The sequence below is a fragment of the Triturus cristatus genome, chromosome 3_1 (assembly GCF_964204655.1).
Source record: "Triturus cristatus chromosome 3_1, aTriCri1.1, whole genome shotgun sequence".
In the NCBI taxonomy this organism is placed as follows: Eukaryota; Metazoa; Chordata; class Amphibia; order Caudata; family Salamandridae; genus Triturus; species Triturus cristatus.
The window spans coordinates 871775282-871800396 of record NC_140583.1 but is presented as its reverse complement, the minus strand read 5'-3'; the positions used below and the strand labels follow the sequence as shown (position 1 = coordinate 871800396).

The 25115-nt window shown below is 43.2% G+C and overlaps 1 protein-coding gene across 7 annotated transcripts in view; it reads left to right on the top strand.

Annotated features, from left to right (window-relative positions):
• UBR3 (ubiquitin protein ligase E3 component n-recognin 3) overlaps positions 1 to 25115 on the top strand; it is a 2077978-nt gene that overhangs the window by 912232 nt on the left and 1140631 nt on the right. For all 7 annotated transcript variants that reach the window (XM_085645338.1, XM_085645337.1, XM_085645336.1 and 4 more), the window contains exon 16: positions 2694 to 2827. In XM_085645338.1, the coding sequence (XP_085501464.1) occupies positions 2694 to 2827 (134 nt within the window). The remainder of the gene's footprint in view (positions 1 to 2693; positions 2828 to 25115) is intronic.

Genomic DNA, 25115 nt, shown 5'->3' with positions numbered 1-25115 from the left:
GTTTATGTTACGTTATGTTATTTATTTTTGTAAAGCGCACAGATGCCGCAGCAAAGTGGCGTCCTGGCGCTGAGGAGATGGTGCAACATAACGACGGAGAAAATACAGATCACAAATGAAGCTGAAGGACCTAAACCGTGGAGAACAGGAAGGTTTTCAAACATTTCCTGAAAGGAAGAAGATTAGGGATGGAGCGGAGTGAGGGGGGGAGGGTGTTCCAGAGTGAAGCGGCTAGCACCGAAAAGGAGCGTCCGCCCATTCTAGCTCTTTTAAAGCGGGGGACGATGGCCAAATTTAACCCCGCAGAGCGAAGCGCTCTATTCGGGAGATAGGGGGAAATGGTCTGGGCGAGGATGGGAGGAGAGGACAGCTTTAGAATTTTAAAAGTAAGGCAAAGTGCCTTAAATTTAATCCTCTGCTCCACCGGGAGCCAATGCAGGTTTTGGATGGTTTGGCGGGCAGAGCAAAATCTTGGCAGGCCAACCAGCATCCTGGCCGCCGCGTTTTGAATGCGCTGGAGGCGAAGAAGCTCCGCTTTGTTGACTCCTAGTAGAAGCGAGCTGGCATAGTCCAGTCTACTCAGGACCATAGCTTGAACTATGATTTGCCTGATAGTAGGGTCGAAAAATTTGAAGATTGGTCTGAGACACTGCAGAGTGCCAAAGCAGATCCCAGCCAATCTTTTGGTATAGGGAATGTAGGACAGCAGGCACCGGAACAGGACCAAGCTCGGAAGGCCACCACTGGCTGCCCCAGAGGTCGGTGGTTTTCCCAAAGATTAAGACCTCGGTTTTTGAGGCATTCAGCTGTAGCTTGTTGTCCGACATCCATCCTGCGACTCCTCGTAGAGCGATCTGGAAGGCAGCGGCGTCCATTGCAGATTCACCATTGAGTGCCACCGCCAGCTGGGTGTCATCAGCGTAAGACACCATGGTGAGACCGTATCTCTGGGCTACCTCAGCCAGTGGCTGGACATATAGATTGAACATAGTTGGGCTGAGGACAGACCCTTGAGGAACACCCTGCAAGATGGGACGGGAGGCGGAAACAAAAGGCGGCGTGGACACCTGAAAGGATCGGTCTGTAAGAAAGGACCGAAACCAGTCGAGAGCAACCTGACCAACTCCGGCTTCAGAAAGTCGCTGGAGGAGAACAGAGTGAGAGACGGTATCAAAGGCAGCGCTGAGATCCAGCAGGATCAGCGCTACCATTTGATCTCTGTCAAGTATCTTTCTAATTTGCTCCACTACCGTAAGGAGAGCGGTCTCGGTGCTATGGTGCACTCGGAACCCATTTTGGGATGGGTCGAGGATGTTAGCTTCCAGCAAATGGGAAGACAGAACGCAATTGGCATGAGATTCCGCTAGTTTGGAAATCCAAGGGAGAAGGGAAATAGGGCGGTAGCTCTCGGAAAGGGAGGGGTCCAGGGAGGGTTTTTTCAGGATAGGGACAACAGTAGCTTGTTTCCATTTAACTGGTACACTTCCTGTTTCAAAGGATAGGTTAATAAGGTCCAGGATAGCCGGGTAACAGCACTCCTCGAGCTCTTGGAATTGAGTAGGGCGCAAAGGGTCCATAGGGGAACCTGATCTGACTTTCATGGTTAATTTATCACCCAATCCCTTTCTCTTCAGACGCTGGACGTGACCGGTGCCACCTGCTTAGGTTTCTCCCTGGACTGCCTTGTGTCTTCTTTTACCTGCTGTATTCTGTTCCTAAGCTTTCTAATCTAGTCTGATTTGAATTTGAACTCAGTCCACAACAGTTTTGGATGTAATCTATCCCTTTCCAACCCTCACTGTTCAGAGGTGAGCTATAGATCAGGTCGTCCAGGTGAGAGGGGAGGGAAATTTGTCTTGTTTCTAGGCTATCCTTGACATCGCCTCCTCATGAATTCTTTAAATAAAGATCTCGTTATTTTTATGTGACATTAGGTCATTTGTGTTGTATCCTTATTTGAAAAAGAATTAAGATTCTAAATGAAACTAAACAGACACAAGAATAAAGTCCAAGCACTGGTATTAAAAAAAAATATATTTTTGTTCTGTGGCTGAATGGAGGATCATTTACAGGCAAACCGTATTTAGCGAATAACGTCTTGGGAAGGATGTAGCATGCAGTATGCCTCTTCCATGCATGCACTTTGCATTCACAAAGAGCAGCTGTCAGTCATGGACAGCTCCACTTTGTGAATGGTTACTTCCTGCTTTGATAGGTCATTACTTCATTGGTGGTTTGAAAAAGAAATTTGCATTCAGACGAGTGATATATGCTATTGCATTTCAGAAGGAAGAGGGGAATGCCCTCTTCAAACCCCCTCGTCCTTCATGTCATAACCAGCTACAAAATGCAATTTCCAGTGCACAATATGCTCTTTGTACTTTGTGACTTGCCTTTATGTGGCAGCAATGGCTGTGATATTGCTGAATGCAGGCTTACTGAATGCAAAAAGGCTTAGTTCATAAAACCTTTAGTTGCCACTGAGGGATAAAGGTAACCTCCTTGCGGCATCATTGAAAAAAATGCATGGCCCTTCAAAAAATCGTACATATTTTGAACAATGAAGTGTCTGTGATGGTATGTAAAAGTCTGACATTACTAAATGCCTATAAAGTCACTAACACTTTGTGTGTGATCTTTTTATGTTTTAATTTTGTGAATTTTCTTTCAATTTGTGTCTTCATTTTATACAGATTTAAGGTGGTTGATGTGTTAACAATGGCATCGCAGCACCAAAACACAGTCCTTGATCCCGAGAATGAGCGATCTATGTTGGAAGGAGCCCTAACATTTCTTGTAATTTTGTCAAGTCTTCGCTTACACTTAGGTAAAAATCCAGAATGGCTGAAAGAGGTTGTATCTTCAAGGTAGTGTTCTATTATTTTGAATGTTGTAATATAACTGCTCATGCACAATGCGACTACTCACAAATTGCTTTGCACCATTTCTTGTGAGAGAGAATTTAGAATGTTTCTCTCACTGCTGCTGAGAAGACCAATTGTTCCAATGCGATAATAATCAAATTAAAAATCATAATAAAATTAGATATATACATTAAAACATAAATGCATCATTAAAACCAGTATAATAAAAATATAATAGAACTATAGAAACTTTATCATAAAATATACTAATTTGATTATTTTCACCTTAAGCAAAGCAGGGCAGTGTATTTTTTTTGTTATCTTGCCATAATCCTCCTCATCGTCAATAGATATCGTGAGATTGCAAACACTACACACTGGCTAGTGTCTCTTTTTAAAATGTTCAAGTCCTCTCTATGCATTCTGGTTTCAGAAATATGGCACAGTGGACAAATGTTCAATTTCCTGGCACATTGATATGCTGGGCAAACAAATAAAATGTGTTCAATTGTTTCATTCCATTCAGAGCAAGATGCACTTTGCTCAGCACAGGAACTCAATGTAAACCCCCATCTGGCTATAAAAAAAAAGCGAGGGAGGGACCCATATCTAAACTTCAAGTAAATTTTCCTAGCAGTTACCGCCTCAGTTTCATCCAAAAACGGCTCCAGCTCGTAACCGTCTGTTAGAGGAATGACATCGTTCGGGATCCTACATTAGACTGATTATATAGCAAACTGGACATTTTACTCTTTTTACTATCTTTTAAAAACAAAATACATAATAAATCCGAAAAAATGCAAGAAACAATAAATATATTAATTTGTCATAAAATATCAGAATCATGGCAAATGTGCACAAGCTTCCTCTGTTTAAACACTGATAAGTAAGAAGAAATATTGCAACAAATCAGAGGGTTAGACAATGATTGTAAAAATATGCACTGGGCGACATTGTGCAAATTTGTACTCGCACAGAAATGGAAATAAAATACTTTTCCTCAGAGTTTTATAACATTTACAATATAACACGGTATACATAGTACAGTGATCTGACAGATTATCACAAGGGCATTTAATCAATGTCTTGAACCAGTCACTAACAGTAGGAAAGGTTATCAGTCAATGGAATATGTTCAACCTGAATCTTGCTAAAAAGAATCTGTCTAGAGTCTTGTAAAAAAATAGGATATGGTTGAATATCATAAGTAACCAACGTCATTTGATTGTTGAGAACACTGGGTTTTATAAGCTTAGTGGTAAGTCTAAGGTTCTCAAACATGGGAAAACAAGTCTGTTTACAGCTTTTCTGCTGGTTATCATCCGTTTATCAGGAGAATTGAAATATTCTGGGTGCCCTAGATCATAACAAAGATTTTTAATATAGTTCAGCCAAGGGATTTGTAGTAGTCTGTCATTGACAGCTGTTGTAACTATGAGAAAAGCAAACCTCACGGGCATATCATATGTCCTATGTACATATGAATTACCCCTACCCATGTTTACAGGACTTTTATCTGTCAGAGCCACAGGTTAATATGTGTGGAATCCTGGACACTGTACTCTAGACATTGGCACAAACCATCACCCACGTCTCGTAGTAGTTCTACACAAGATCTGAAACATTGTCTGATATATCATAACAAGGAACACAATACAAATTATACTCATTAGCAAATAGACCACAATAGAAAATAGAAATGAAGACATATGTCGTTTCATTGGTTAGTTTTATCTCAAAACACTATTATCCAATTCTAACCTACCTTACTTCTACTTGGGTGTTAGTGATGTTACTAACCCAAGGCTCACAACCCACAAGTACTATTAAACTCCCCACAATTACGCTTACCATGGAAATTGCAGGTGTACATATATGACCATTTGAGGTATGTCATTCCAGATCTGTCCCATCTCAAAAGAGAAACCATTGTCTTGAGGAATCAAAGTCTCTGGCTTGTGACGTAGCATTCAAATAAGGAAACAAATGCACCAGTGACGGATGAAGGCTTCCCCATCTTCCTTTGACATAATACCATGAAGCACAATATTCAGCGCTCAGAAATCTCTCTCCTCTAACTTTAAAAGTAGCTTATAAAGAAAATCAATACCGTTCCTCCTGATATTAAGGAGTGTATATTCTGAATGTAACTTCAATTGTGTATAATGTTAATACCCGTCTTTAGTAGACCTCATATAAAGATCTGTACAGATGGGCAAAAAGCAAATTTCATAGACTGTCATATACGCATGTATTAAGATGAACTTTCTTCCTAGATTGCTTTATGTAGCTCAAACATCACCCTGTTGGTTTTTCTGTAAAAAGATCTGAGGGAAATTCAAAAGTAAGTGTTGGCCTTTGTGTGGAATAATATCTCTCTTAGGGTAGCGAAGACAACCTCTATTTACCAAGATACAAGGCAAGTTTGGGAATGGCAAATTTGTAGTGATACATCGAGACTGCTCACCTTCAAACAGCACAATGTGTATAACCGTAGATGAAGGTTTAACAGGACTGGTCAAAAACCTATTTTTATAGAACCTGTTATTGATGCATAGTAAATACTGGAGTGTCACTCCACTATTGTTACTGTCTTCCATAACATTGTTATATCATTGGAAGCAAGTAGTTTGATTGGGTTGAGCGGCTTCACATCGCACTATATTTTCGCCTGGTAGCTTTTATCCTGGATTTCCTCTCAGGAATACATTACTCTGAGTTGACGACACTAGATCAACAGCAATACTTGCAGGGAGAGGTTTGAACTAGCTTCATTGGATGGTTAGAGTAACATGGTTGCTGCACTGGGCGGTAAAACGGAAGTCGGGTATAATGCAGCAAGGGATAAAATGCCCATGGAACACCTGCTTTCTGAGAGTTAGATAAAGGTGTATATAGGTTGTGTCTCCTTTTAGGAAGGCTATATCCATGAAGCAAGCTTACCTAAATGAGTGGTTTGAGAAAGAATTGAGCTGAGAGATCCACAGTTAGGGTTAGAACGTGATATGGATGAAAACAGCTGGTATGCATGTGTATTCCCAGTATTTAGAAAATGCTTATATAATGCTTGTTAGATGTTTATTAGTTCAGATGTGTGATGGAAGGGTTGAAAGTACAATGTTATATATGGTGCACCTGAATTCTGTTCCAAATAAAATAGATTATGAATATTGAACTTGAACTAGACCACCTGGTGCTTCTCTCAGGTGACATGGGCAAGGAGAGAGCATCCCCTCTTACAACATTTATGGGAAATGTAATATCTCAAATGTGTTATGCAGACAGGTAATTTACAGCCCATATGGAAGCTTGGGGATTCAACCCAGTAGCTTTATGGTGGTCAGGGTTGTGGACCATATATGCAGAGGACAAGCTACCAGTGACCATTAGAGACAAAATGTGAAAACATAACAAAGTTAGGCTTCATTATACATATAGGTTAATAAACTGATGGCACTCTGTGGAAATAGAGGTATGCATCAGTGTTTCATCGATCAGGAATATATGATGCATCCTCTTCTTCTAGTTCTTTAGATATTTTAAACTCCTCTAGAACTGCTAGTTTTACACAGGGGTGTGGAGTCTAATAAAATATCTACTTGTCCATGGGGCAGGTTGCTTCATAAATTTACTTGTCCTGTAACAAAACCCACTTGTCCCTTTGGTGCCATGTAGTGTGGCGACGAATTATGGCAGCAATCTCATTATACAAGAGCTTTGATATAGCCTCTCTGATTATGGCAGGGCTCATACCATAGTGTGGAAATATGGATTTTTCTGGTCAGTTATGTCCCCTATCTTGGACCCCAACGGTTCTATGTGCATGTTACAAGTACATGTATGTTCCCTCCAGTTCCAGTTATGAAGACGCAAATATATGTGCGTCCACCGTTAACATGTCCTCTTTTAGATCCGCCATGAATGAGCCGGATATTCCATTCCTAAGTACGAAAGGCCACCGCCTTTATATGGTTCACTTATGCCATTTTACAGTTCAGACGAGTAGGCCCTGATTCTGTCATCAAGCTTTTCTTGCTTTCTGTCTCTGAAGCTCCAGTCCGAGCCTGCATCTGTGACCATGAACTTTGTCTCATTCCCTGCGCGGCTCACGATGCCTGACATCAGCTTGCTGCCTGCCAAGAACTGTATTTCACCTTCGAAATTATCTGCTCCGACCCTGCCCAATGCATTCCTGTCTAGTAGTTTAAGTAAACATTCTTCCAGCTACCGAGCAAAGGCCCGGCTTCTCTGTCTTTATGCAAGTAATTCATAGCCCTGTTACTATGGAAGATTCCTGCCCTCGCATCTAGTGTAGACACTTAGACGCTTGTACACGCACTAACAGTCAGTATAGTCAGTATAGAATAAGATTCTACTCTAAGAGACCTCTCTTCTGGATAACATAGTTCTTTAAACATAGGATGTTAGATATGATTTGGGATTAGGTTGACTTGACCCTCCAGACATCTGTCGCCACATGTAGAGCTAAATGTCAAGTCCCCTTCACCCCCTAGCTGCACGTCAATCACACGTCATGCTGCTGCGCGTGCATTTCTGCCAAGTATTTCTGCTGACATTGCGAAATTATTTCATAGATCCACCCATATGTGACATCACAACCAATGACGTTTTCTTGTTACTCCCAATTACGCCTCCTTCAGCTACGCATGTGAAATGTTATCTTTACTATCAATTGTTACGCCTCTTGCCTTTGCCTCACTGTAATGCCTATTGTATAAAAGTGATTAATTATCAATAATGTATGTACTTCACTTCCTGAACCTCCGCGGTGATGGAACCTGGAGACCACGATTCCGAATCCTCCATTGGAATAAAGCCCATTCCGAACCTCTAATACCACGGATTCTGCCTCTTATTTATTGAGCTATTCTTATTATGTTCTGTATCAAATTAAGTCCCGGTAATTAAATTATTTACCACATAAATGGCGCCCGAACAGGGACACTTTCTCATCTCACGCGCCGGCGGTGCGTTGCAGGCCCGGTCTCTTGCCACAGCTGGACGGACAACAACGCGTACCAGCAGGATTTCCAGTATCTCCATCCGGTCAAGCGGGGGCGACTGAGGCTGCGATCAACACCCAGACGAGGCGGTGAGAAGTGCGAAGTATCCCGACCAGAGCCTAGCTGAGAGAGCAAGATCCGAGGTATACAGAGGCCCACCAGGTTTCCGATGTCCTGACGTGTCCGAAGTTTTCGAGTCGAGTCCAGTCCAGTCCGGTCCAGTTCAGTTCAGTTCCGTTCCGAGGCCTTCTGTTCCGAGCTACCCGGTGAGTACCATTACTGGGGAGGCGTTCTGGCGTGCACATAAGTTGTGCCGGTCCAGACGGGTTTGGGTACACAAATCCGGTCTGCACTGTTTTAGCAGTGTATCTGTACTGTTTAGCAGTATATCTAGTATATCAAGTATATAAACTCAGAATAATTTCCGTTAATGTCGAGAATTATGTTTTATGATTAAGTTTTTTAGATCGTCATCATCATCGCTGCTCATTTAAATGTTAAATGTTAAATGTATTAATACGTTCTGTATATTGTGGTATGAATGACTGTTCATTATCGTGTTTATTGTATTAAGTTTGTTCAAGTATCAGATCAGTTCTCAATATGCCGCTCTTTTCGAAACTAAGACAGATCACAACTAGAAAAGGGGTACTCGAAGAAGCTGTTCCCATTCCTCCTAGGGACACTCCAGGGTACTTCATGTATCATAAACACGGCCTAGACGCTATATTATTTCTTGATTTATGGGTAGACTACACCAAGGAATTACCAGAAAGTCAGAGGTGGCCCGCAGCGGGGACCTGGGATGCAGAGTGCATTGTGAAAGTAGAGGAAGAATTATGGAAAAAGAAAGCTAGACAATCACAGAAAGACGCCATTGAATTATGGCGTAAAGAATCATATAGACGTACAGAAAAAGCACGTAGACAGGAAGAGAAGAGTAAAGAGAATTCAAATGAAGTCCGAGAAAATCTATTAATTGAAGAAGGTACACGAGTGAAATCAGAACAAGTAGACAGACAAAGACATGCCCTTATGAAGGGTATGTATCCCCTTCTGGCCGAAGGATTACCTAAGGCTACTGCAGGGATACCAAAAGACTTGCCACCCCCGTTATTTCCAATAAAAGTACATCCCAAGGGGCATCCTAGAACCGCAGAAGATGTTTTTCTTTCCTCATATTTAGATGACGCAGCTCCCGAGTATGCTAACCCCGCTCCACATAGACCGTCGGCCGGGGAGGTTCAACGCCAAGATCCTGTATCTGTATCCTTACAGCATCAAATACTGACATAAGTTCCGGCAAACACGTCCGTTTCCACATCTGTTCCTACAGCTACTTCTATAGCTGTGTCCACACCTATAGTTGCTGTATCACGTTCTACGAATCCTTTCACGCCCGATACTCCAGACGGGGCTACTGGAGGTGCTACCAATATTTTTTCTACGCCACCCAGAATAAATAAACTTACCTTTCAAGAGTCAGCACATCCACGTACCCCCAAACTCATAAATTCCCGTACGCTTAAGGAACTTCTTGTAGATTGTAGATATGACCCTGTGCCCGGCAAAGAGGACGAAATGATCCTGGCATCATTACGTATCAGACGAGCCGCGGTGTATTTAGGGAAGTTACCAGGAATGACTATGCATCTAGATAATATATATCATTTTGTCCAAACAGGGCGAGATTCTGAAAGTATTAACAGAGCTATGGAATACCAGAAAGTGGAGATACAGGGGGAACTGTTACGTTTCCTCATAAATTGTGTGATCAGAAATCAAGACCGACCGGGGGTAGACCCAGAAACAATGGAAACTCTTACCAGATGGAGCCAGAATATATCAGAAGGGAGACATGACAGGCAAAAATGTATAATAGCCATGTGCCGAAAGATCCGTAAAGAAATAGAACGCCTACACGAAGAGAGATTAGCGGTAGACCAGTTTGAACAAAACGAGGAGGAGGAAGGATCAGGACTGCCCACAGGACAGTCAGACACCATAGCCTATGTAGGTAGAGGAAGATCTTGTAATAGTACTAGATGTTTTACTGATCCGATACGTCCGATATGTCCAGATAATAGGAATTTCCAAACACCTATAATAAATATAAGGTCCCCCGAGCATTCGTTCCAAGCCGCTGACAAATTACTGCGAGAACGAAGGGGTTATCATTTTCTTGATTCTATGGATGAACAAGAATTAGCCAGGTCAGCCGTTCATTGGATTGACAGTCCCGGAAAGTATGATGATGATACAGTAGCACACACATTTTTGAATCTCACCCCAGATGAACAGCGTTTAGCTGGGATTTATATGATTCAACAACTTCTTATACTATATAAAAGCCAACATTCAGATCCTGGTCCCTTACCTGATATATTGACTGAATTATTCACGAATAGATGGAAAGGTTCAGGTACTAAGTTAATTAAGGAAATACTAGAATCCAGAAAACAGTACATTATTTTTGTATGTCCAGAACATGTTTCATTGCCCATCAAGGAAAGACCGATGTATTACATGGACAGACAGAATCCCTTACGAGAAGTACACCCAATAAAGGGCGAGGACAATCAGTTTAAACGTGTATATGTATATACGCCCATATCGAAAATAGAATTGTTAGAAATGAAGAAAGTGGTACCCAGTCATGACAAAGACCCAGCGGGTTTCCACCGAGAAATTAAAGACATGTTACTCATGGGAGAGTATACCTATCCCGACATTATGACAATATTAAAGGTATTAATGCCTGCTGGCATTTATGAAAAACTCAAGGAAAAAGAGTGGGAGGTAGGAGACCAAAAGATAGACTGGACAGCATTAGAAAATGAAGAAAAGGCCCGAGGCCCAGGTTCGGGGCTTGGGGACAAAACTAAAGCACTACCAGGTTTACTAGTACAGGTACTGCCACGTTTATTAACCACGAAAAAGGAAGACTGGGGTGCAATCTCAGCCGGTAAACAAAAGCAAGATGAAGATACTAGTGATTTCTATGCCCGATTCGAAAAATGTTTTGGTATAAATAGTGGTATAAAAGCAAGTAGCGAGTCATACCCACATCTGTTTGTGACAAAATTAGTTGAAAATTCCTTGCCGCAGGTGAAGAATAGAGTATTAAAATTCGAGAGTACCTGGCAAGGTAATACCCCATCACAAATGTTACAAATGCTACAGTACCATTACAATAGAATTAGAGAAGAACAAGATCATGAACAAAGACGCATGAAAGATACAAAAATGAAAATGCTAGTCTCCCAGACAGTTCCAGCTGAAGGACATAAAAAGGGTACGACACATTCCGGTGATTCAGCAGGACCTGTAAAAGGGACATGCAACTACTGTAAGCAACCAGGTCATTATATACACGATTGCCCAGTCCTGAAGCGTAATATCGCCACAGGTATTACAAAAGAAAGACCACGGCCACCTAGACAGGATCAGAATGAACAAGGAGCACCGCAGCATGCACAGGCCATGCCAGCTCCACAACAGTCTATACAGTTTGTGCCAGCCGCACCAGCGTTGCCTGCTGCTGCCACACAAACCACGACACGACAGCTGTACCAGACCGCACAGTATGACTATCCTGATTACCAACGATATGCATGAACCAGCCTAGAGAGGGAAGTTGACTTACCCCTTATCGAGGTTCCTGTAGACCAAGAAGGACCTTATGTACATAGTGAATTATTAGGCCAAGATAGAAAATTTTTACTTGATACAGGGGCAAGTCGAACAACTATAAAACGTAGTGAAGTACCAGGGGCACCCCTCTCAGGCTCACAGAATATTTCCCTTGGTTTTTCAGGAAAACCTATTGTTAATGAAGTATCACAGCCTCTTCCACTTACGATAGGACCCTTGACCAGAACTACAGATTTATTGCTTACTAAATCATGTCCAGAAAACTTGTTGGGTATAAAAACACTGAAAGCTCTAGGAGCTATAATATGTTGTTCTCCGGAAGGAGTAAGATTGTTTTTACGTGATTTCAAAGGTCACTATGTGTCTCGAGATATGGATTCCCGACTGCAGACTTTACCGACTCATTTATGGGCACAAGGCCCTACAGATGTTGGTTGCATGAACATTACACCCTATCGAGTCACACTAAAGGCAGGAGTGGTACTACCACGAATGCGACAATACAAGTTACCCCCAGATGCTGTAATGGCTTTACTGCAAATCATTGACGAGCTTATTGGCCAGGGAGTGGTTGTGGAGACCGACTCCAATGTATGTAATTCACCGATAATTCCGATTCTTAAACGAACTGATCCAAAGGCTCCCCCAGTATATCGATTGGTTATTGATCTGCGCGAATTAAATAAATGTATTGTACCACAATACCCCGTAGTTCCAGACATCTCTTCATTACTGACAGCTATTGATTCCGAAGCAACATTCTTTACTGTAATTGATCTCAAGAATGCCTTTTTCAGCGTCCCAATAGATCCGGAAAGCCAATACTTGTTCGGATTTAGTTTAAATGGACGTAGCTTTAAATTCACACGCGCACCTCAAGGATTTACAGAAAGCCCCAGCATCTATAGCCAAGCACTGAAACGAGAACTTGACAGTATACACATGCCAGTCAACACTGCTCTGCTTCAATATGTCGATGATCTGCTGATCACCGCCCGAAGCGAACCTGAATGTGAAAAAGCATCACTGACGGTTTTACAATTTCTAGCCGAAAAGGGGCACAAGGTGTCCCCTTCTAAGCTGCAATTCTGTGTCCAGCGAGTTATTTACCTTGGTCACTCGCTGTCCAAGGAGGGAAGGCAGCTTACACCAGATCGTATCCAGCTAATTGCAAACATGCCAATACCCAAGACACAAAAGGAGGTGCGGGCTTTCATAGGCCTCACTTCATATTGTAGGCAGTGGATCCCTCAGTATGCATTTCTAGCAAAACCACTCATTCAATTGACAACACAGGAGGCAGCCACATCGACTGTTCTCCCTTGGATTCCAGAACATACACACGCCTTTGAAAGCTTAAAGAAAGCTTTATGCCAAGCACCTGTTTTAGCAACACCATGTTACAGAAAACATTTTACACTCTTTGTTACAGAACGAGAAGGTACTGCCTTGTCAGTACTCACACAGGAACAAGCAGGATCACACAAACCGTGTGCTTATTTTTCTAGTACATTAGATCCCGTAGCTCAGGCTCTGCCTGCGTGCCTGAAATCAGTGGCAGCGACAGCTTTAGCAATCAGACAAAGCGATGCCATAGTGTTAGGACATCCACTGACAGTACAAGTACCACATGCAGTAGAGGTTCTTGTGAATCGAACGCAAACACAACACTTGACTATAGCGCGACTTACAGGTTACGAATTAACATTGTTTCAGCCACATATAGAAATCAGACGTTGTAACACATTGAATCCTGCCACACTTTTACCTGTAAATGGAACAGACCCACTAGCTCATGATTGTATTGATGTTATTACAATAACGACGAAACCCAGACAAGACTTGACAGATGTCCCATTGTCAGATCCAGACCTGACGTTGTATGTAGATGGTTCATGTATGAGAACAGGTACAGGAGAGTTAGTGGCCGCTTACGCAGTCACAACAGACACTGAAATTATTGAAACCAAGTGTATAAATACCTTGTCCGCTCAAGCAGCAGAGCTCGTCGCTCTGACACAAGCCTGTATCCAAGCCACAAATAAAAAAGTCAACATATACACTGATTCACGTTATGCATTCGGAGTTGTACATGACTTCGGCGTGCTGTGGCGAGAGAGAGGTTATTTAACTTCTCACGGTGCCCACATTCAGCACGGACCCCTCATTCATGCCTTATTAGATGCAATACATCTACCCATTGCAATATCGATTATGAAATGCAAAGCTCATACGAAAATTACTGATATCATTTCTCAAGGCAATGATCTAGCTGACAGAACAGCTAAACAGACTGCTCAAACTCAAACATCCGACATGACAAAGACAATAGTCCAGACACCAACACATTGCATGATGGTTAAGGATCCCGCTCTTGATGTAATTGACATACAGACACATGCTACTCCAGACGAAATAAGGAAATGGACTGAATTAGGAGGGATCCAAACGGATCAAGGATGGATGACGAAGGAAAAATCTGTATGGTTCCTTCCTGATTCAATGGTCCAAGTCATTATTAACACTGTCCATAGTCCAGCGCATCTAGGAGAGAAAGCTATGCTAGACAGCATTCAACACATTTGGTTCAACAAACATTTACGAGCAGCAGCGAAACAAAAAGTTCGTACCTGTATGATCTGTTGTCAGTTCAACCCAGGAAAAAGCATCCCCGTAGAGCAGGGTGGATTTCAGCCTCCTGATCACCCTTTTGAAATCCTCCAGATGGATTATATCCAGATGGAACGATGTCGAGGATTCAAATATGTTCTCGTAGTTGTCTGTGCTCTTTCCCGTTGGACAGAGGCATACCCGGTTTCAGATTACACTGCCCCGACTACTGCCAAACAGTTAGTTCGAGAATTCTTCCCACGATACGGTTTACCACGTGCTGTCTACTCAGATAACGGCCAGCCGTTCTCATCCGAACTAATGAAACACGTTTCACTTCTGCTAGGATATCAGTGGAAGTTTCATTGTGTCCGACACCCCGAGGCAGCAGGTCTCGTGGAACGACATAATCAAACTTTGAAAATCAGATTGTCCAAAATATGTAGGGAGAAAGGTGTCGACTGGGTAGTAGCATTACCAGTTGCACTCTTTTACATGAGAATGGTAGCACACTCTCGAACAGGGCTATCTCCGTATGAGGTGATCTTTGGCAGACCACCAAATATGTGGGGGACGCCAATACCACGTAAAATAACTGATATTGACTGTAATATGCTGACAGATTATTTGGCTTCCTTGATGTCTGCACTACAATCTTGTCGTTCACAGGTAGCTGCAGCTTTTCCTGACAACACTGAAGTGAAACCCCATGACGTAATTCCAGGGGATCTCGTTTTAGTGAGGAACTTTGATCGAAAGACTCAGCTGGACCCTAGGTGGAGGTCGCCACAATTGGTCTTGCTCACCACAAGGACAGCCGTGAAGATCGAAGGCAGAAAAGGCTGGGTACATTCAAGTCATATCAAGAAATTTTATGGACTACCATCGGATATAAAAACTACACCTCGTGTGTCCTCACCCATTGACTCAAAACTCCCTTTTGTTGACTCAAGTAGTCACGGACATTATAAACTAAAACTCAGATCTAATCAGTCGGGAAATTTGATTGTTTAAGTCCTCTCAAAGGTGAAGCGGTTGAATTTGTCTCCGACATGTATCCCTTAGATCTGAATAGAGGAAAAACCCGAAAAATGTTGAAACGACATGCATACTGTAAATCACTGCGTAGTCATTGCACAGTGACGTTATTAATTTTGTTTTTCTTAAGTCTTTTTATAATTATTGCAAGTATATTGTTGCACATATGTTATCCTATTTCTAGACATGTTTATAATATTACTGCTGAACATTCTTTTAGTGAATTACCTCCGCATGAATTGTCATACAGATTTGCGCTGCGCAATAACACTTTTATTAGTATGTTACATCATTCCCATCAGGTTAGCAATGCTACAAATTGTTGGATATGTGGCCGACTCCCTCCCTATCAGAACTATAAAGGAATTCTACCTCTTTTTCCATACCCGTTCACACACAACGGCTCCTGTGGAGCATGGTTTAGCTTAATTAATTCCTTAGATTCAAATTCTGCAGTTTATCAAGACAACTCGGTATGGGGAAATCTGAACTTAGTTTTACTTAAAGTCTGCCACCCCAACAAGGAGGGACTTCCCAAAAGAACAGGAACTGATCTAGAAAATGAAGTATATGGATTAGGTAATTTTACGCTTAATCTCTTGATCTTGAATGTCGAATCCGAAGTCACTCCAAGTTTGCCCGCCATGTCAGTATTTCCAGTAAAAGGTGAATTATGTGTAAGAAAGAATGGTTCCATACATATGGGCCATAGTAGATGCACCACTGTAATAGAATTTAGTGATCAAGGCAAGTCGACATTTAGAGCTTCCCGCCATTCCTATTTTATATGTGGTCAGACGGCATATGTACGTTTGCCTCTAGATTGGGATGGTACCTGCTACATTGGATTCCTTTTGCCACCTGTTTTTCTAGCTCCTCCTGATTATCACAGAAATACTCATTTAGTACACAATAGAGAAAGGAGAGATCTCCCAATAGTCGATTACACTGAAACAGCATGGGAAAAATACACAGATTTCAATAAAGGTCTCTTTCCCTATATAGGTACCGTTACTAATAGTAAGCTGATACGTAGATTAACTAGAACCCTTGAAGCAGTAGTGAACGAAACTATTTCCGCCTTAGGCAATTTAACAGAAGAGCAGTCTGCTATGCGGATTGTTGTGCTTCAAAATCGTCTTGTCCTTGACGTCATCCTGGCCGATAGGGGCGGAGCTTGTAGGGTCATCGGATCAAGCTGTTGCATTTTCATACCAGAAAATTCGCCATCTGTATATAAAGCTATACCCCCCCTTCATAAGATTGTAAGCCAGATACACCAGAATCCAGGCACCTGGACTTGGTCCGGTTGGTTTTGGAGCGTGTTATCAGCCTGGGGATGGAGAGTTCTATCCTTCCTAGGTATTGGCCTCCTCATACTATTCAGTTGCTGCTTATGCCTGCAATGTGGACCAGCGATTTGTGGTCTGTGTGCCACATCGTGCATTCCACATCAAGATTTTCGTTCAAAATCCCGGAAGAAGAAAGAAGAACAAATGATGCTATATGAACAGATCAATGGATTAATGAAGATTGATATCTCTTGACGGGCAAGTAGGGGACAAGGAGGGAATGTGGAAATATGGATTTTTCTGGTCAGTTATGTCCCCTATCTTGGACCCCAACGGTTCTATGTGCATGTTACAAGTACATGTATGTTCCCTCCAGTTCCAGTTATGAAGACGCAAATATATGTGCGTCCACCGTTAACATGTCCTCTTTTAGATCCGCCATGAATGAGCCGGATATTCCATTCCTAAGTACGAAAGGCCACCGCCTTTATATGGTTCACTTATGCCATTTTACAGTTCAGACGAGTAGGCCCTGATTCTGTCATCAAGCTTTTCTTGCTTTCTGTCTCTGAAGCTCCAGTCCGAGCCTGCATCTGTGACCATGAACTTTGTCTCATTCCCTGCGCGGCTCACGATGCCTGACATCAGCTTGCTGCCTGCCAAGGACTGTATTTCACCTTCGAAATTATCTGCTCCGACCCTGCCCAATGCATTCCTGTCTAGTAGTTTAAGTAAACATTCTTCCAGCTACCGAGCAAAGGCCTGGCTTCTCTGTCTTTATGCAAGTAATTCATAGCCCTGTTACTATGGAAGATTCCTGCCCTCGCATCTAGTGTAGACACTTAGACGCTTGTACACGCACGAACAGTCAGTATAGTCAGTATAGAATAAGATTCTACTCTAAGAGACCTCTCTTCTGGATAACATAGTTCTTTAAACATAGGATGTTAGATATGATTTGGGATTAGGTTGACTTGACCCTCCAGACATCTGTCGCCACATGTAGAGCTAAATGTCAAGTCCCCTTCACCCCCTAGCTGCACGTCAATCACACGTCATGCTGCTGCGCGTGCATTTCTGCCAAGTATTTCTGCTGACATTGCGAAATTATTTCATAGATCCACCCATATGTGACATCACAACCAATGACGTTTTCTTGTTACTCCCAATTACGCCTCCTTCAGCTACGCATGTGAAATGTTATCTTTACTATCAATTGTTACGCCTCTTGCCTTTGCCTCACTGTAATGCCTATTGTATAAAAGTGATTAATTATCAATAATGTATGTACTTCACTTCCTGAACCTCCGCGGTGATGGAACCTGGAGACCACGATTCCGAATCGTCCATTGGAATAAAGCCCATTCCGAACCTCTAATACCACGGATTCTGCCTCTTATTTATTGAGCTATTCTTATTATGTTCTGTATCAAATTAAGTCCCGGTAATTAAATTATTTACCACAATAGTATTGTTTGAATATTAGCAATCCCCTTTTATTGCCACGCATCCGCAGATCTACATACTGGGGCTGAGGGTAGTGGTAAGTAATAGTTCCAAGGTTGGATTGCCCTTTTGAGCGTGCAAACCTGCATGTTTTAAGGGTTTTCAACAACTCTTCTCTAATCTTTTCCCATACTGAGAAAAGTTGGAGATTTACTCCTCACAATGGCAGACGTAAACCTTCTTCAAGAGTTGGGGAAAAAGTGGTTGGAGGGAAAGTAAACTTGCAAAGACTCAGATTTTCGCATGTGCAATTCTAACAAATGCATATTTGCTCATGCTAAAATGCAGTTCACAAATATTTTCTTGGAGTACTATTTCTTGCCCTACTTCTGTACATTTTTGGGAATTCACAAAAGCCCCATAGCTGCTCTTCATGCAAGGACATAAACCACGGGTGCACTTTTGAGACTTTCGTTGACAATTGGGCCCCCAATTTGGTCTGGCATTAAATGTGACCTTTTGAGTTTATTAAAATTCATTCTCTCTCTCTCCCTCTCCCTTTCCCTCTCTCCCTCTCTCCCTCTCTCCCTCTCTCTGAGTGACCAGGAACATATCGGCACACAAAGTAGTTTTGTTCCGTGACAGTAACTACTATGGCAGTGTGTGTGTTTTTGAGACCAAAACTATTTTTGCAAGTCACACATTGACAAAACTAAAAAGCTGACCATCAATTTCAGACCTACTGGCTTTGCCAATGCTTGTTTATTTTACGTTTCCCATAATCTTATTGAAACTGGTTACACTGATCTTCAATTATGAATATTTGAATATGCATCAACACATTTTACAAAATGATGATGCAAATAAATGGTACCTGCAATTATACTGTAGTTTAGCTAAATGTTTATAGTCCTACTTTAATTTTTTTATGAACATTTTCTTTTTAAACCAAAGAATCATCAATCTTGCTTTCAAGCTTCTGCAAATATTTTAATCTAACCAGACCGCTTTCTACGAGTATTATACATAGCCTCATATTGGTAAACTTTGAAAATGTGTATACACATTTTTATACTGGAACCAGTGTCAGTAGTACAGTCCGAGCTTACAACATTTAATAAGAGCGCTCACTCTAATAATAAAGACTTTCAATTAATGAAACATAAATACAAGTTTGAACAGCATTAACATATGTACTCAAATTATACCTTAACTGCAGACAGTGCCCTTCCCTGATCCATAATGTGTTACTGCAAACTCAGTCAAAGGGTTTGTGCTGCAGGTGGTTGGGCCTACTTGTCCCAAGGACAAAATACACATGAAAACTTGTTGCCCTTGACCCCAAACAATATGTCCTGGGCGTTGGGCAATAGGAATTCCACATCCCTGTTAACATTTTCACTTTCAGTGTAAAGCATGTTTATGCCTAGTCACTTCCAAGTTTTGTGTTGCCACCATCTGTGTACTCTGTAGTGTATTGAAAAATAAAAAAAATAAAATTGTTCCTGTGAAAAGTTTAAAGTTACTAAAAAAAAAAATTGCTTAATTTACCTTACTATTGGCCTGACTTCCGTACTTTGAGTCACACCTGTATCTCCTCTCTCACCACAGACAAATCACGAGCGAAATTCACATTCCATGTGATACAAATTATTCAGCCAGTAAGTGTACTTTTGACTGATGGTTATAGGTTGCTTATGTAGCTGACAAAAGGAACGAGCAAATGTTTTGCAGAGGGAAAAAATCAAGTTTTTTGCAGGGAGCAGAATCTACACCTAGTATGAGCAGGAGTATTGAGGTACTTTTACGTTTACATGTAATTTCTTTACTAATTTTATTACTCCATTGTGAACTCCTCATTAACATGTTTTAAAAGAATCTATATGGCTTTTTAGTTAAATATAAACATCAAAGATACAAAATTTCAATCATGGTCAGTTTAACCAGCAGGGAGAGACAATCCATGCACAAACAATAGGTATACATGTCTTGCACTGATGAAATAATGTTGTACATAGACTAGAGAATCTAGCTAAAGTGCTCCTGCCATGGGTCCTGTAGCTTTTGGTGCTTCGCTCTGCATTCTCTCATTTTTTTTCTTTTGAACATGTTATTAACATTTTCATTAGGGAACAGTATAGACCGCACATAAACACATTTGAACTCTTCCCAGGGACAAGTGTCAGTTTCTATAGATATTTAAACATAGTAATGATGCAGCCGCACCCCACTATTTTTGTGGTACCATTGTATTGAGACAGACCTCAGCAGCGTGCGAAAGCACTTTTAACAGTATGGATTATGCCATCCCTCTCTAGTGCCACCATTGTTGCCATATTTACCCTCACTTACTCAGGCATTCTCTACCCTCACTGACTTGCTTTTCAGCTAGCTTGCTGTAGTCCATGCCCTCCTTCCAGCTTGTCAACTCGGGTAGTATATTCACTCCCCATTTTCTGACAGTGGTCCTCTTTGCTAGTGTTAGCTCAAGGTTAACGAGTAGGTTTGCATATTTTGTTGGGCCTCCATTCCTCTATACATTGAATAGCAGCAAAAGTACATTCTCTGGGGGCACAACCATAGTGTGTGCGTGAAGGTGTCTCTTTAATTGAAGCCTATTGTGCTCTTGTCAGTATCTGTCTTCCCCATTTTCAATAGTCTGTTCCTCTTGTAGTAAGATCTATACAGGATCTGCAGCTGCACAACCTGTTCTAAATGCTACCTCTTGCGGAGATCACATGACCTCCTCTCATTAACATATATTCCTCTCTGTCACTTCTTGTCTTCACCATGGGATTTGGGAAGTTGTTTATTATTTTTATATAGATCACTAGGATATATTTTTAGAAGAAGCTCCTTGAGGATCTGATCCTATCCTCTAGTGTGGGAGAGTTCCCTGTGATTGAGTTTGTTGCGACATGAGTTGCTGGTGCATGTCTGACCAAATTGTACCTATAAACAAGCCTCTATATCCGCAAGTTGGTACTCTCATTGCATCACAGCTAAAGGAACTGGTGCATCACATTTCCAGAGGTCAACCAGTTTACTGATCCCTATGTAATGATATTAAAGGAACCCCTTCCACTCTTGCATCTCTGCTAGTGCATTACGGTCTCATATTGGCATTCTATTATGTTTGTGGTGTCTCTGCCACCTGGGTGCCCGAGAGCAGCAGTTCCTTGCATTGTCCTGCATTTCCTGGGGATCAGAAAATACTGCAAGAAGCCTGCAGCTGCAGGCTTTGAAGTTCAATCACCTGCGGCTGTTTACTCTTGAGCTCCTGAGTTCCTGGCTGCTTTTCCCTGCTCCTCCAGTGCCAAAATGGCTGCCATCTTCATGAGGGTTTGCCTCTACCTTGTAAAGCTGCTCCACAGTTAGTCCAGTTCAGGTTTTCTATCTCTTTTCCTTTCCCTTTCCCAATTGATTATTTTTCCTGACATGTGGTGTTTGATGTAATTTCCTTTTCCTGTTCTATTACAAAATATGGGCATCAAACTGGTTGGAGGGTACGTCGCAAAAAGCCATGTTCCTTCTCTGATTTCCTCGCTTAATGCATTTGCTGTTACTGACTCTTTGCTCCAGTGGAATTCCACTGTTGGATTTCTGATTCCTTTAAAGTCTTAATCCAGTAAGGAGGTTTTACAACATTGCCTTTTTCTTCCTGAGAGATTGGCAGCTTCTGATGGCACCTGTTTAGCATATATTCCCGTTTGTGGTGACATTGTGGCTTCCAGAAACAAGCACCCTTACCTCAGGCAATGGAAGACTTGAATCTAGAGTATGGGTAAGCATCCATCCCTGAACAGTTGCATTTGTTAGGACTCACTCATACCCTAGGTATTGGTTCCCCTCCCTCCAAACTGAACGCACAGTTTTCGCTTGTGTTGGCTTTTCTTAACCAATTTAACAGTGTATGCTGCTGCAAGGTAGCCTCGGGTCGGTTCCTCCTGCTGAGAGAATGTCCATTTGGTAGCTGCCACTAGCTGTTCTGGCCAGTAGTATTTGCGCTAGGCATTCTCGACCACTAAATTGCCTCTTCGGTCCGAGCTTTATATCTTAACCATTCTGTGGGAGGCACCTGGTCGGATCGCCAATAAACCATAATGTTTCATTTGGCCAAAATAAATCTTAGACTATTTCCATAAGTGCCTCCCAGCCCACCATTATTTCAAGGAGTTTTGCTTTAGGGGTAGATTCCACTGAACTCTTCAGGGCCTTGGAGAGTTTATCTTTAAATTGCTGTCAATAAGTCTAAATTGTAGGGCAAGCCCAGACAAGGTGAAACAGTCCTCTCATTTGAGAAACATCTCAAACAGTTTGGAGAAGGTCATCTGCTCATTTTTCATAACTTCTTAGGGGTGTAGTAAGGTCATTGTAGGAACTTAAATTGGATAAGACATAACTAGGCTGAAATCACCTGTTCACAAAATGATATTCTCCTTCCACTGCACCAACAGTCCCAGATAACCTTTACAATAGAATCACAGACTTGCACAGTGGTCTAGTGCATTCATTACTAACGAGCTTTAAACGTGCAAAATTATCTTTTTACCCAGCTGGTAGAGTTGCAGCCTCAATGAATCTCAACTCTGGAAGAGCCATTAATTACATTAGTTTTGACCCGAACTATGCTGTAATTGCAAGTATCTGAAGAATTGGGATTTTTGGAGCTTAAACTCCTATGCAAGGTTTCAAGATAATTTAATATGGTGTGTCTCCCATATTTCACCCAGTGTTGGGATTTTAATAAGATCCCAGGCTCTGGCTCTGAATGCCTGCAGACTCCGCCGACTATGTGCCATTCCAGAAGGGTGTCAGTTGTGTAAATTTACCTTCCCAGCTTATACACCACAAGATCTTTTGCCAGCAGACCTGCATCACCTTTGTGGCTGGAGGTAGACACGCCAGGATCAAGGAGCCGTACAGGAGGACCAGTATGGTGGGGACTTTGAACATGTCAAAGACCAGGGGGTGAGCAGTGCCATCTCTGGAACCGAAAAGCCACTTAACTATTGATAATTGGGAAGCGAAGCATTACAGGTGTATTTCTACCAATCAGAGTTCACGGTTCTATCCAGTGCTTCATTTGTAAAATATTAAGTGCCAGGGCTCTGACCAGGAGGCCACTGCAACTTTCATCACCCATCGCCCTAGTCATAGCTGCCAAAACAACTACTAACCATCTCTCTTGCATGTAAAGCGACAGTTCAGATTATTCCCGGTCCCCAAAGCTAAAGGAATGGCTGGGGAGGCAGGTATTAGCAATTTTTTTTTTTGATAAACAAATTTTTATTGTGTTTTGCGGCATAAAAAACAGTATCAAGAGGAAGATACAGCAGTGCATTGAACAAGGCATCAGTAACTGCATTTGGATAAGCATCAATAAACCATTGCAAAGACCCTCCCACCCTCCCCCATCCTCCGTCCCCACCCCCCGCGCCCCCACCCCTCAAATCATGCCCCCCAGCCACTTCCCCCATATCTTGCGGAATTTTTTGGGGCAGCCTCGCGCAGCACATAACGACCGCTCCTGGGCCGCACACCAGTCCACCCCTCTACTCCAGGTAGCCACTCTGGGTGGGTCCGGTTGTGACCATACTGCCGCTATGTCTCTCTTAGCCACCATGAGGGCAGTGGTGAGGAAGTACTTTTCGTTACGGGATCCGTCGATCCCATCCATGATGCCCAGCAGGGCCATTCTAGGCTCATGGGGAACCTCCCAACCCAAGACCTCCGCTAGCTCAGTTTCAATCGCTGCCCAGTAATCGTGTAGACGGGAACAAGACCACACCATGTGGAAAAAATCTGCCGGAGCCACCCCACACCGGGTGCAGGAGGCGTCCACGCGGAGACCCGCCCGGTACAGGCGGTCTGGGGTCAGATAGGCGGTGTGTAGGTAGTAGATTTGGATGAGCCGCAGCCTAGCGGAGGTGGTAAGCGACCGAGGGCCCATAAGGGCGTCCCTCCAGTCCGCCTCGTCCAGGGGTCCCACCCAGGCCTCCCATCGCTGTTTGAGCCCGCTCCAGTCCACCGGGGAATTGTTAATCAGGGATTTGTAAATGCGGGATATACCCCCCTTTCCCAGATACCCCAGCATCACCTGAGCTTCAGGTGGGCTATGGGGAGGCAGTCTGGAGTCTAGAGGGACGTGAGCCCGGACCGCGTGGCGCAGTTGAAGGTAGCGGTAGAATTGGGAGGGCCGCAGCGAGAAGCGGGTCTGAAGCTCTTGGAAGGAACACATGCGGCTCCCACGCCATAAGTCGCCCAGACAGGAGATACCAAGAAGATCCCACTGCCGAAAGCCCGCCAATCCCACCACCTCCCGCAGCCAGGTCCCGTGCCAAAGCGGAGTGAGTTGTGTGGACGTCCCCGACCATCTAGTGTGCCGCAGTGCCGCGCGCCACGCGAGGAAAGGAGCCCGCACGACGTCGGGGAGTGATAGGGGGACCGTTGTGCCATAGAGCATGTTTTGGATGGAGGAGAACCCAAGGCCTTGCACCTCGAGACGGTAAGCCGGGTCGCCCCAGCCTCCAGAGAACCAGTCATGGATCACCAGTAACTGGGTGGCCAGGTAATAAAGATATAGATTGGTCATGCTCAGACCGCCATCATAGGAGGGGACCCTGCATCGATCCAAGGCCAGCCGAGGCCTACCGCCGCCCCAGAGGAATTTGGTCACCATTTTATCCAGGTCTCGGAACCACGGGCGCGGAAAAGGGCATGGAGTATTTTGTAGTATGTAAAGAAATTTGGGGAGGATCATCATCTTGTATAGAGCGACTCTCCCTAGCGGATTCAATGGGAGGGACTGCCACCGGAGCATGTCTGACCTGGTTTTGTTGACTACCGGAGCCACATTAAGGGCCCAGCATAGTTCCGGAAGGAGGGTGACCCAAATCCCCAGGTATTTAAAGGAGAGTCTCCGGAGGGGGATGTCCGACTGCCAGTCGAAGCATTCCCGCGACGGGTGTAGCGGGACTAGGACGGATTTTTTGGGGTTCAGGTGAAGACCCGACGCTTGGCCAAATCGATGGAGGATCCGACGGACCCGGGGTCCCGAGGTCGCTGGGTCCGAGAGATAGAGGAGGACGTCGTCCGCGTATAGGGCGATTTTGTCGGGGGCCACATCCGGCCATTCCCATCCTCGAAGAACAGGATCCGCGCGAATCAGCACCGCCAGGGGTTCC